Source organism: Rhinopithecus bieti, unplaced genomic scaffold, assembly GCF_001698545.2.
Source record: "Rhinopithecus bieti isolate Rb0 unplaced genomic scaffold, ASM169854v2 scaffold_74680, whole genome shotgun sequence".
NCBI classification, from domain to species: Eukaryota; Metazoa; Chordata; class Mammalia; order Primates; family Cercopithecidae; genus Rhinopithecus; species Rhinopithecus bieti.
The window spans coordinates 648,449-662,384 of record NW_016828033.1 but is presented as its reverse complement, the minus strand read 5'-3'; the positions used below and the strand labels follow the sequence as shown (position 1 = coordinate 662,384).

The following is a 13,936-nucleotide window of genomic DNA, read 5'->3' as shown; positions in this document are numbered from 1 at the left end:
GATATACTTGGCACAGTTTACTTAGCATTGTATATTTTCTTTCTTTCTTTTTTTTTTTTTTTTCCTAGAGACGGGGGTCGTCTCACCATGTGGCCCAGGCTGGTCTCGAACTCCTGGGCTCCAGTGACCCTCCTGCCTTGGCCTCCCAAAGTGCTGGGATTACAGGCATGAGCCACTGCACCCTGCCTATTTTCCTTATATTTAATTTTTATTTATTTTAATTTTTTTTGAGACCGAGTCTCACTCTGTTACCCAGGGTGGAGTGCAGTGGCACGATCTCAGCTCACTGCAACCTTCGCGTCCTGGGTTCAAGCGATTCTCCTGCCTCAGCCTCTGGAGATAATTTTTTGTATTTTTAGTAGAGAAAAGGATCTCACCAGGTTGGCCAGCCTGGTCTCAAACTCCTGACTTCAGGTGATCCACCTGCCTCAGCCTCCAAAAGTGCTGGGATTACAGGTGTGAGCCACCGTGCCCAGCTCTTTATTTTTTAAAATTTATATTTTTAAAATAATTCACCAAAGGTGGGGGTGGGAATGAGGGTTGGGTTTAAGACTAAGACAGGTGGGCCGGGCGAGGTGGCTCATGCCTGTAATCCCAGCACTTTGGGAGGTGGAGGCGGGCGGATCACGAGGTCAGGAGATTGAGAGCATCCTGGCCAACATGGTGAAACGCTGTCTGTACTAAAAATACAAAAAAATTAGCTGGGCTTGGTGGCACGCACCTGTAGTCCCAGCTACTCAGAAGGTTGAGGCAGGAGAATCGCTTGAACCCAGGAGGTGGAGGTTGCAGTGAGCAGAGATCCTGCCACTGCACTCCAGCCTGGCAACTGAGCAAGACTCTCCGTCTGGGGGAAAAAAAACAGATTAAGACAGGTGAAAGATATTTGGCAGGGCAGATTGCTTGAGGTCAGGAGTTCGAGATCATCCTGGCCAATATGGTGAAACCCTGTCTCTACTAAAAATACAAAAGTTAAGGCCGAGGCGGGCGGATCACAAGGTCAGGAGATGGAGACCATCCTGGCGAACACGGTGAAACCCCGTTTCTACTAAAAATACAAAAAATTAGCCGGGCGTGGTGGCAGACTACAGGGTCGCAGCTATTCGAGAGGCTGAGGCACGAGAATGGTGTGAACCCGGGAGGCGGAGGTTGCAGTGAGCCGAGATCGCGCCACTGCACTCCAGCCTGGGCGACAGAGCCAGACTTTGTCTCAAAAAAAAAAAAAAAAAATTAGCCAGGCGTGGTGGCTCGTGCCTGTAATTCCAGCTACTCGGGAGAATGGGGCAGGAGAATCGCTTGAACCCAGGAGGTGGAGATTGCAGTGAGTCGAGATCGCGCCACCGCACTCCAGCCTGGGCAACAAGAGCAAAACTCCGTCTCAAAAACAACAAACAAACAGGCGAATGAGGAATGAGCGCTAATAGGGAGTCTGTGGTGGGAATTCGAGAGGAAGCTGACCCTGAGGAAGCTGCGTATGGTGCCCCGCATGGGCTGGGCTGGGCGGGCAGTGGTGAGGAGACTCGCGGCGTGGGTTGGCAGGTCTGGGAAGGTTCCATGAGCCATTGGGACAGGTTTAGACCCCGCAAATGGCGACCTCGAACTTAACCCTTTGTGCCTCAGTTCTCCCCCTCTGTAAAATGAGTATGATGGTGACTTTCTCACAGGACGCTTTGAGAACTAAATGAGGCCTGGCAGGGCGAGGTGGCTCATGCCTGTAATCCCAGCACTTTGGGAGGCCAAGGCGGGTAGAACACGAGGTCAGGGGATCCATACCAGCCTGGCCAAGATGGTGAAACCCCGTCACTACTAAAAATACAAAAATTAGCCGGGCACGGTGGCGGGAACCTGTGGTCCCAGCTACTCGGGAGGCTGAGGAAGAGAATTGCTTGAACCCGGGAGGTGGAGCTTGCAGTAAGCGGAGATAGCACCACTGCAACCCAGCCTGGGCGACAGAGCGAGACTCCGTCTCAAAAACAAAACAAAACAAAACAAAACAAAACAAAATAACAACAACAAAAAGTAAACGAGGCAAGGCAAGCAAAATGCTTGGCCTAGTGCCTGACTCATCGTAGGCCCTCAATAAATGTTAGCAATTACTACCATTTTCTCAGCATCTGCCCTTCACTGGAGAGGCACTAAGGAGAAGGGGCAAAAAAGCCTTTCCGAGACCATCCTGTTTCCCAGTCCGGGTTCCACAACCCGAGCTTGCGAACCCAGGGCGTTGGGAACACAGGGCGCGCACCCGTTGAGGGGCGGGGCCTGCCGTTCCCGCCTCGAATGTGGCCCCGCCCCCACCTCCTTCGACGCAGCCTCTAGTGCACTTTCGGCTCCTTCCCTTTCCCGGGCCTTCCAGCTTGGTCTTTCCGGGCCTCACTTCCCCCAGCCCCTGCGCCCGGCCCGAACGAGAGGTTCCGGAGCCCCGGCGCGGGCGGATTCTGGGGTGTAGACGCTGCTGACCAGCCCGCCCCAGCCGAGGTTCTCGGCACCGCCTTGAGAGCTTCCGCTGCCCCAGGGTGTGCAGGTTTGCTTTAGAGGGTCGGCGGGCGGGGCTTCGGGGAAGAAGAGCTCGGGGAGAGTCATTCCGGCCAGTCCCCGGCCGTGGGCCGGAGAGTCGTCGCCCTTGGGAATCCTTGGCCGCTCAGACAGAAGGGAAGTAGGCGCGGGAGAGCCCGTTCTGCATTTTGATTCATCTCGGGCCCTGTAAGGGTCATATCTTGTGAAAATACCTGTAAAATCAATTTAACGTTCAGTGCAGCGTGTAAAGACAGCGCTACGACTTTAAAAGACGTCTGAGTCAGAACATTTAAATGCTTGGGTCCCTGTAACAGCGTTTTAACACGTCTGAGTGCAGAGGGTGGAGAATCCAGCCTGATTGAGGTTCACACCCTGTAACCTTTAAGAAGAGTAAAGAAAGGCACCCTAAAAAACGCAAGGGGACACTTACCCTAGGGAGGGACGAACAGCTGGCTTTTTGAAATTTGGGTTGGCCCTCATTTCCAAGTGCGAAATTTGCCTGCAAAACTTTTTATTTGCAGTCATAGATCAACGATAAACAGAATTGTTAAAACACTGAGCTTAACTAAGTAGTGGCTTTTGTTGACAAGTCGATTGTGTTATTAATTCTTAATGTCTCGTCCAAGGCAGGAATCGTTATCTCAGTTTTGCAGGTGGAAAAAGTTTGGCACAGAAAAAAGCATTTTCCTTAAGTTCACAGAAGCAACGGCCGAGCTGCAAATTAAGTCCCAGCATTCTGCCTCCTCAGCTGCGTCCCCCTCTAGACCATGTTAGAAAACAAATGAGTAGTTACTTTGATGTTACTCATAAAACGATCGAGTAAACCAAATGTTCAATAAACATGAAGCGTTAAATCATAATAACCTTCAATGCCTCTTCGGCTTTGGGAGGCTCAGCTGCCCTTTGGAGTTTGATACCTTACACAGAGAAGGGGCAGAGCAAAAACATGTAATGTCAAGGGAAAATTTTTGTCTCCTGAGGCCAAACTGTGCCCATCTTTACCGCCCCTGTGTTGGTGTCATTCCTTTCAGCAAACTCCATGTTTCTGGCAAAACACCCACAGCAGTCCCCGCTGCAGCCACATTACGCCTTTGCATTACTCTTTTGCCACTGACCTCGCTGTCAGTCTTCTTGTCATGCTCTTTCCTCCAGGTGTTCTTTTTAGGCTGTTATGTGAAAACCAGTTGTTGTTCAAGTGTGGAATGATTTGTCGTTCCTGAAGGATGATTCTAGAGTTAACGATAAAAAAAAACTACCAACAGATCTTAGATGAAAGTTAAAGAAGCACAAAAAAAGTATTATGGAATTTGATAGCTGAGTTATTTGGGGGGAAAAAGTAGACTTTGATTTTTTTCCCTTTTCCCTCAGTTCACTCATAACTGGGAAGCTGCAGCTCAGTTTTAACTTTGGCACAATGGTGGTGGTGGTGGAGAATCTTCTTGTTTAGACTCAGTGAATTGGAAAGCTCTCTTTTTAGGAGGCTCCTTTTGGACAGCTTGGAGCAAGTGCAAACACGTGTGTGCTTAGAATGTGACATGTTTTGGCACTTGCAAATCTGTTTGTCCATAAAACTTGTGTAAGAGCTTGGGACCCAGGGTGTGTGATACAGGCCCTCTATAAAAGTCATCCTTGAGGTTCCTTTCCAGCTTGTAGACAACAGAAATTTGAACCTAAGATAGTGTCCTTGAAGTAGCCAGCTGTTTATTCATCTTTTTGTTTTCTTTCACTTGGTTCCACAGATTAGAATCCCAAGAAAATCAAATGGCATCCGGGGATTTCTGCTCACCTGGAGAAGGGATGGAAATACTTCAACAAGGTAAGAGTAGCCATTTGCAAAAGGTTTGATGATTTATCCAGAGAGGTCTTATCCAGGTTCTTGTGTTTTCTAGTAAAAAGGATTTATTGGCTCACACGTGTAATCCCAGCACTTTGGGAGGCCAAGGTGGGCGGATCATGAGCGTCAGGGAGATCGAGACCATCCTGGCCTAACACGCCTGATAACCGTCTCTTACTAAAAATACAAAAAATTAGCTGGGCATCGGTGGCGGGGCACTGTAGTCCCAGGCTACTCGGGCAGGCCTGAGGCAGGAGGATGGCGTGACCGGGGGGAGGTGGAGCTTGCAGTGAGCTGAGATCGCGCCACTGCACTCCAGCCTGGCGCCAAACAGGAGCAAGAACTCTCATCTCAAAAAAAAAAAAAAAAGGTTTTCTAAGTTTCCCCAGTATGGTTTCCTCGCAGAAGCCTATGTTTCTGAGGAAAACTGGAATACATGGGAGAATCCTTGAAACACTCTCTTTACTGGAAAACAATACTATACTATTCCTGTTAATGTTGCGTTGCAATATCTGCTGTGCTAGTGGACTAAAACTCAAGATGCCCTCCCAGGCCTGATGTAGCAAGCTCATATTATAAAAATAAGGGTAGCCAGCAAATTCCTTGAAGCGTCCTTCTCTACCTGTGGTCTTAAATATTCTCATATCTTAGTCTCTAAAATTATCAGATCTTCTATTCTTGATTATTTCCATATCTCAGATCCTTTATATATCTTGAATCCTTCAAGCAGCTTGCCATTTTCTATATCTTGACTATTTCCATATTGGTGCCTTCAGCTACCTTAGGAGAAAAAGAGAGATTTCCTTGTTCCCAGAGACTTTGGCATATGATGTTCCAAGATGAAAATTTGGGTGTTTTCGCCGTTAAGTAGAGGTAAAAGACCCCCGACAGAGGCATATGGGAAAGAATGGAAAGAAAGGCTCCTGTGAGGCATATGGAATAACAGAGGGATCTCCATTCTTACACTTTTTTTTCATGCCTATTGCTGTTTGTACTTACAATGGTTACTTACCTCTACTGACAATTTCTAAGAATTTGGGCCAGCTGGGTGGGGGGTGCGGTGCCTTATGCCTGTAATCCCAGCACTTTGCGCGAGGGGCCAAGGCGGTGCGGATCACCTGGGTTGGTGAGTTTGAGACCAGCCTGAGGCAACATGGAAAAACCCCGTCTCTACTAAAATGCAAAATTTAGAGGCGGGCGCGGTGGCCTCAGGCCTTTAATCCCAGCACTTTGGGAGGGCTGAGGCGGGCGGATCACGAGTCAGGGATCAAGACCATCCTGGCTAACACGAGTGAAACCCCGCTCTACTAAAAAATCCAAAAAAAAAAAAAAAAAAAAATAGCGCGGGCATGGTGGCGGGTGCCTGTAGTCCCAGCTACTAGGAAGGCTGAGGCAGGAGAATGGTGTGAATCTGGGAGGCGGAGCTTGCAGTGAGCTGAGATAGTGCCATTGCACTTCAGCTTGGGCAACAGAGTGAGACTCCGTCTCAAAAAAAAAACAACAATTAGCCGGGCGCGGTGGTGCATGCCTGTAATCCCAGCTACTCAGGAGGCTGAGTCAGGAGAATCGTTTAAATCCGGGAGGTGGAGGTTGCAGTGAGCCAAGATTGTGCCATTGCACTTTACCCTGGGCAACAAGAGCAAAACTCCATCTCAAAAGAAAAAGAAAAAAAGAATTTGGGCCAGCTGTGGTGACTCACACCTGTAATCCCAGCACTTTGAGAGGCCAAGGTGGGAGGATCACTTGAGACCAAGAGTTCGAGACCAGCCTGGGCAATGTAGTGAGACCCTGTCTGTAAAAAGAAAAAAAAAAAATTAGCTAGTCATGGTGGTTTGCCTTGTAGTGTCAGCTACTCAGGAGGTGGAAGGATTGCTTGATCCGGGGAGGTTAAGGCTGCAGTGAGCTGTGATTGTGCCACTGCACTCCATCCTAGGTGACAGAGTGAGACCCTGTCTCAAGAAGAAAGAAAAATTTGGTTAGTTGAACGTTTAACTTACTCTAAGTGTATTCTGTTAGTCTTGTTTATGTGACTACACATCACATCCAAAGTTGGAACTTCACATGTTGTTTTTTTCCCCCCTACTTCAAGAACTCTATTAATTTTGGATCAATGAGGCATTTTGTGCATTGTGATTCCTACTAATGGTCCCTTAATTTTTATTCTATTTGTCTAATATGTACCAACCGCATTTCCATTTCTTAAGATCTTAGTTTATTACTTATTCCCCCTTAATATCTTTATATATAATATACATGCTTGTTACCTTGAGTATCACCCCTAGTTTATTTGTGGATTTAAAAAAAACTAATTAGATTTAGCAATCTTTCCTATAAAAATCCTAGGGGTTTTTTGGAAGTATTAAGTTATGCTCAATTATGTAAAGTAAGAGTCTGCACCTTTTTTGTTTTTTTGTACCTGTGGGGACATGATGTTAAGTGTGCAGCAAACAACTTCCTCCTTGTAACCTGAGTAAAGAGGACTTGTTACAGAACCCATACTTCAGCAAGCTTCTCCTGAATCTCTCACAGCATGTGGATGAGAGTGGCTTAAGCCTCACCCTGGCAAAGGAGCAGGCTCAGGTAAGGGCTTTGGAAGAAGAGATAAAAAGAAGGGAAAATCCTGAGAGAGAGAGAGGTTCCTACCTGAGATTTTTTGGATTTCTAGGCATGGAAGGAAGTTCGACTGCATAAGACAACATGGCTGAGGTCTGAGATTTTACATAGAGTCATTCAAGAGTTGCTTGTGGACTACTATGTGAAGATGCAAGACACAAATGTAACTTCTGAGGACAAAAAGGTGAGGCAAAGGCTGGGCGTGATGGCTCACACCTGTAATCCCAGCACTTTGGGAGCCGGATGCAAGCGGATCACTTGAGGTCAGGAGTTTGAGACCAGCCTGGCCAACATGGTAAAACCCCATCTCTACTAAAAATACAAAAATTAACCAGACGCACTGGCACATGCCTGTAATCCCAGCTACTTGGGAGGCTGAGGCAGGAGTATCGCTTGAACCCAGGAGGCGGAGTTTGCAGTGAGCCAAGATTGTGCCACAGCACTCCAGCCTGGGTGACAGAGCAAGACTCAGTCTCAAAAAAAAGTGAGGTGAAAGAAACTAGGTACAGGAACCACCAGGCCAACTGTGGCTTTGTCTTATGATGTGATCTAGGGGAAGTAGGAGCTTTGAGAAATGGGTTGTCAGAAGAGAAATGGACTGTAGTTATGGGAAGGAGTGGATGTGTTATCAGAGTTTGAAATACAAACATTGACAGAAGTCACTTGCAGCTGAGTTATCCAAGGGGAGATGACATATTTGAGGACTTTGAAAATATGTGAAAAACTGGTTCATGAGGATGGAAGAGGTGGAGTGGGAGAAGTTTTATAGTCACCTCTTTCTGTTTTTTATTCTCTCTGTCAGTTTCATGAGACCCTTGAACAGCGGCTACTTGTAACTGAACTGATGCGGCTCTTAGGTCCTAGCCAGGAGAGGGAGATACCTCCACTGCTGGGGATGGAGAAAGCAGACCTTCTGGAACTCATGCCACTCTCAGAGGTTGGCGGGGAGATATTGGAACCAAATAAATGAAATAGTTTAATTTCTCCCATATCTTTAAAATGTTTTTGGTCAAACTTTATTGTTTTTTTAAAATGATACACATTCAGGGTGGTCAGACTCAAATAAGAAAAACGTTACACAGGAGCAAGTAAAAGCTGAAATACTGCATCTAGAAGCACAATATTGTTATAAATAGCTTGACATAAATGGTATTATACCCTTCATGCTTATATAGAGAGTATAAGGCTGAGTGTAGTTACTTCCGCCTATAATCTTAGCACTTTGGGAGGCTGAGGTAGGAGGATCAGTTGAGTCCAGGAGTTCAAGACCAGCCTGGGCAATATAGTGAGACCTCATTTCTACCAAAAAAAAAAAAAAGAAAAGTTAGCCAGGTGTGGTGGTGCACACCTGTAGTCCCAGCTACTTGAGAGACTGAGAAGGGAGGTTGTCTTGAGGGTGGGAGGTCAAGGCTGTAGTGAGCTGTGATCATGCCACCGTACTGCAGCCTGGTCAGAGTGAGACCCTGTCTCAAAAAAAGAAAAGTACAGTCTATTGTCATGTAATATATTTTAGATTTCTTTTCAAGTCAATACATAAATGTATATAAGATGATACCTTCTATAGCACTCTTAGCAAAGTATCTAGGCACATAGTGCTTAGTGTTATGTCATCAGTTTAAATCTCTGCTAGGATTCTACTGTATGGATGTAGAATAATTTGCTTAACCTTATTGATGGATATTAAGGTTGTTTCCACATTTTTGCTGTTAGAAACCACAGGGAGATGAACATTCTGGTTCATATGTGTCTTTACCTTTGTATGATTATTTCTGTAGTGTTGGTGCTAAAAGTGGGATTCCTGAGTCAGTGCATACTCATATACAATATTGGTACCTAATGCCAAACTGCTATCCAGAAAGGTATTTTCAGGACTCCTGGATCCCCCATGTGCTCACCAACATGGGGTCTTAACAGTCATTTTATTCTTCGCTAATGGATAGATGAAAAATGAGTCTCTCTGATGTCTCTTGATGCATTTTCTTTGGCTATTATTCAGGTTATCATCATGTATACATTGTTGAGATGTCCTAGTTCTTACAGTCTATTTGCATTTCTGCTTTTACTTCTTTGACTAGGATTTTGTGTGGATGAGGGCTCGGCTACAGCAAGAAGTAGAGGAGCAGCTCAAAAAGAAATGTTTCACTCTGCTCTGCTACTATGATCCCAATTCAGGTGAGTGCTAGCTCTCTGTTCTGCTCACAGCTGGACTTCAGGGTTCCTGGTCTGCTCTTTTGAGAATCATATATTTTGATTTTAGATTTGGGACAGAGGTTTAGAACCATCAGAGATGCTTATTTGTTTCATTGCTGGTGGAATAAAAACAAGGACTTTTTTTTTGAGATGGAGTTTCGCTCCTGTTGCCCAGGCTAGAGTGCAATGGTGCCATTTCTGTTCACTGCAACCTCCGCCTCCCAGGTCCAAGTGATTCTCCTGCCTCAGCCTCCCGAGTAGCTGGGATTACAGCCATGCACCACCCCGCTCAGCTAATTTTGTATTTTTAGTAGAGATGGGATTTCTCCATGTTGATTAGGCTGGTCTGGAACTCCCGACCTCAAGTGATCCTCCTGCCTGGGCCTCCCAAAGTGCTGGGATTACAAGCGTGAGCCACCGCGCCCAGCCAAAACAAGGACTTTTGTAAGGACTCTTTTTATTCAGCAAGATACCAAGTGGGAGTGTCCTCCTGCTGCAGGGAAGAATGAGTTCTCTCAGGAGGTTCAGAATGGTTTAGGGAGGAAAGTTCAGACTCATAGAACACCTTATACTCTCTGTATAAACTTGGAGAGTATAATACCATTTATGTCAAGCTGTTTATAATAATGTGTTTCTAGATGTAGTATTCATATTTCAGCGTTTACTTGCTTCTGTATAATGATTTTCTTATTTGAGTCTGACCACCCTGAATGTGCATCTTTTTTTTTTTTTTGAGATGGAGTCTCGTTCTGTCCCCCAGGTTGGAGTGCAGTGGCGTGGTCTCAGCTCACTGCAAGCGCCACCTCCCAGGTTCACTCCATTCTCCTGCCTCAGCCTCCCGAGTAGCTGGGATTACAGGTGCCCGCCATCACGCCTGGCTAATTTTTTGTATTTTTAGTAGAGATGGGGTTTCACCATGTTAGCCAGGATGATCTCAATCTCCTGACCTCAGGAGATCTGCCCGCCTCAGGCTCCCAAAGTGCTGGGATTACAGGCATGAGCCACCACACTCGGCCTCCCTAAACCATTTCTACGACTTAAGAATTAAGGTCCGGGCCTGGCGCGGTGGCTCACGCCTGTAATCCCAGCACTTTGGGAGACCGAGGCGGGTGGATCATGAGGTCAGGCATTCAAGACCAACCTGGCCAACATAGTGAAACCCCGTCCTTACTAAAAATACAAAAAATTAGCTTGGTGTGGTGGCGGGTGCGTGTAATCCCAGCTTCTTGGGAGGCTTAGGCAGGAGAATTGCTTGAACCTGGGAGATGGAGGTTGCAGTGAGCTGAGATCGCGCCAGCATCCACAAGGTGACAGTGCCCGAGACCCATCCAAAAAAAAAAAAATAAGACCAAACTGAATCCAAAAGGTACAGAGAAGAAATTAATTTAATAATATGAAACAGCCCCCCCCCCCTTTTTAAACTCTGTCACCCAGGCTGGAGTGCAGTGGCACAATCATACCTCAATGCAGCCTCGACCTTCTGGACTTAAGTGATCCTCTCACCTCAGCCTCCCAAGTAGCTGGCACTACAGGCGCGTAGTATGCCTAACTAATATATATATATATTTTTTTGAGATGGAGTCTTGCTCATCACCCAGGCTGGAGTGCAGTGGCACGATCTCGGCTCACTGCAAGCTCCGCCTCCCGGGTTCACGCCATTCTCCTGTCTCAGCCTCCCGAGTAGCTGGGACTACAGGCGCCTGCCAACACCCCCAACTAATTTTTTGTATTTTTAGCAGAAATGGGGTTTCACCGTGTTAGCCAAGATGGTCTCGATCTCCTGACCTTGTGATCCGCCCGCCTCGGCCTCCCAAAGTGCTGGGATTACAGGCGTGAGCCACTGCGCCCGGCCGCCTAACTAATATTTTAGAATATTTTTTGTAGAGACAGGGTCTCACTATGTTGCCCAAACTGGTCTTGAACTCTTGGGCTCAAGGAATCCTGCCTTGGCTAGGATTGCAGTGCTAGGATTGCAGTGCTCCTGCCTTGGCTAGGATTGCAGTGATAGGATTGCAGGCATGAGCCACCATGCTCAGCCCAGAATGGGGCCATTTTTAATAGATTATTAGAAGAAAACCTGTTATAAGGTAGGATTTCTGGGGCTAGATATAGGATAGGGGCACTGGAAAGTTGCTTTAGAGGGGTTGTAGCGATTAGGGTTTTCCTGTCAGTCCTCTGCCCCTTTGCCCAGATGCTGACAGTGAAACCGTGAAGGCAGCAAAGGTGTGGAAACTTGCAGAGGTCCTGGTGGGTGAGCAGCAGCAGTGCCAGGATGCCAAGAGCCAGCAGAAGGAGCAGATGTTGCTGCTGGAGAAGAAGAGTGCTACTTACTCCCAGGTTTATCAGGGCATGGGACAACCCCTTTCCTTTATCCTGACCCCAGGAGCACTTTTGGAGAAGCCAAAGATTCCTGATCTAGGCTCCTTTCTACTATATTTATGCCCTCTTCTTCCTCCATCTGGGGCTCAGGTGCTTCTTCGCTGCCTCACTTTGCTGCAGAGGCTTCTTCAGGAACACCGGCTGAAGACTCAATCCGAGCTAGACCGCATCAATGCCCAGTACCTGGAAGTCAAGTGCAGTGCTATGATCCTTAAGCTGAGGTGAGCTGTGACCCCTGTGGATCTAAGGGATTCTGTCTCACCCTGATAGATATCAGCCCTCTATCCCTCACCCTAATCGCTTTCCTCTCCCTTATCCTAGCACCTTGTGGGTATCCAGTAAATGTCAAATAGGAGTATTAGCTTTTGGATTACCCAAAAGCTTTCAACATCCTTTCAGCATCCTTGAGACTTTTCTTTTACAGCCTTCTGAAATAGGCACTTTACTGTGAGATCAATTGCTCGGGAATTTAGAGTGACCTTGTTTATCCTATCAGTGCTTAGCCCACACCTTGACCATCAGCAGGTACTGTGTCCATTCCCAACCCTGCTGCTATCAGGGACCTTCCACTTGCCATTTCTTTCTTCCCTCTGTCAGGATGGAGGAGCTAAAGATTTTGTCCGACACTTACACGGTTGAGAAAGTGGAAGTTCATCGTCTGATTAGGTGAGAACTCCTAAGAGTCTGGTACAGCTGTTCACAGGTGGTTCTCACATTCCCTAAACTCATTTATTTAAAGATGTTGCCATTTTTGGCTGTGCACGGTGGCTCACACCTGTAATCCCAGCACTTTGGGAGGCTGAGGTCGGCGGATTGCTTGAGGTCAGGAGTTTCAGACCAGCCTGGCCAGTATGGTGAAACCCTGTCTCTACTAAAAAATACAAAAATTAGCTGTGCATGGTGGTGTGTGCCTGTAGTTCCAGCTACTCGAGAGGCTGAGGCAGGAGAATCGCTTGAACTCAGGAGGCAGAGGTTGCAGTGAGCCAAGATCATACCACTGCACTCCAGCCTCCGTGACAGAGCGAGATTCCGTCTCAAAAAAAGAAAAAGAGAAAAAGTTTTCATTTTGTCTACTACTTTCTGAGGAGCAGCATCCTTATATTGTACCTTCTCTGCCCGGGCTCTTAGGGACCGTTTGGAGGGAGCCATTCACCTACAGGAGCAGGACATGGAGAAGTCAAGACAGGTCCTGAACTCCTATGAGGTCCTTGGGGAGGAGTTTGACAGGCTGGTGAAAGAGTACACCGTACTCAAGCAGGCAACAGAGAACAAGCGGTGGGCTCTCCTGGAGTTCAACAAGGCCTATCGTTGAGCTCTGGCAGGGCCAGGAAACATGGCGTCTGCACAGCTGCTGCCTCCTAATCTTCCTGCTAGTAGGACCACCTTCACCTGGGGCTGCCTTCACTACAAGGGAGTGTGGAAACGCTTATGCTTACTTGAAACACTGCAGTCATTTAGGCACCCTCGTGGTTTCCCTTTATTTTTTTTATAATGACTGGGCCTCTTCTGGAAAATCTAGCAAGCAGATTTATATAATTTTTATGCATAGCTGTGTGTCAGTGTCAGCGCTGTATTGTATTTGATTATCTCCTGAATAAAGTTATGATATTATATCTTAGGATTTTAGTCATTTTCTTTGGGCAAAGATGGAAAAAGAACATTGAAGGCTATGTGGGTAAGGAGGGGGGAACTGAGTGGATCCAAATAGAGACAGATATATGATGCTTATCCAAAGAGTAAGAAGTAGATGTGCCAGCTTGCCTACATCAAGTCTTAGAGGCTTCATTTTGGGAGAGAACCGTGGATTAAATTTGGGCTTGCTCTTGAAGAACTATAATGTCCAAAGGAGTGCTAGATGCTCAGGCAGGTGGGGAGCTATTTTCTAACTATGAGTATCAGTGTAGGAGTTATAATAAAGCAGCTGAGCCTGGAAGCAGTGACTCACACCTGTAACTCCAGCACTTTGGGAGGCCAAAGCAAGAGGATCACTTGAGCCCAGCTGTTCGAGACCAGCCTGGGCAACATAGCAAGACCCCAGCTCTATGAAAAACACTTTTTTTTTTTTTTGAGACAGAGTCTCACTCTCTCGCCATGCTGGAGTGCGGTGGCGTGATCTCAGCTCACTGCAGCCTCCGCCTCCCAGGCTCAAGCAATTCTTGTGCATCAGCCACCCTAGTAGCTGGGATTATAGGCATGCACCACCATGGCCAGCTAATGTTTGTATTTTTAGTAGAGACATGGTTTTGCCATGTTGGTCAGGTTGGTCTCGAACTACTGACCTCAAGTGATCCGCCCACCTCGGCCTTGTGAAGTGCTGGGATTACAGGCATGAGCCACCACACTCAGCTGAAAAAATTGTTTTAATTAGCAAGTGTGATGGTATGTGCCTGTAGTGCCAATATCTCAGGA

The 13,936-nt window shown here is 46.8% G+C and overlaps 1 protein-coding gene across 3 annotated transcripts; it reads left to right on the top strand.

Annotated features, from left to right (window-relative positions):
• The first annotated feature begins 2,290 nt into the window (after positions 1–2,290).
• Positions 2,291–13,145, top strand: HAUS4 (HAUS augmin like complex subunit 4). Of its 3 annotated transcripts, none has more exons than XM_017864238.1 (10): positions 2,291–2,510; positions 4,251–4,327; positions 6,783–6,925; positions 7,011–7,142; positions 7,761–7,895; positions 9,034–9,130; positions 11,340–11,485; positions 11,618–11,748; positions 12,125–12,193; positions 12,656–13,145. In XM_017864238.1, exons 2-10 carry the CDS (start codon positions 4,273–4,275, stop codon positions 12,837–12,839), a joined length of 1,092 nt encoding a protein of 363 aa, XP_017719727.1. In that variant the 5' UTR covers positions 2,291–2,510; positions 4,251–4,272; the 3' UTR covers positions 12,840–13,145. The 3 variants fall into 3 exon arrangements, with proteins under 3 accessions (XP_017719727.1, XP_017719726.1, XP_017719728.1); XM_017864237.1 differs by having other exon boundaries at positions 2,291–2,518; XM_017864239.1 differs by lacking the exon at positions 6,783–6,925 and having other exon boundaries at positions 2,291–2,518.
• Positions 13,146–13,936: the final 791 nt, after the last annotated feature.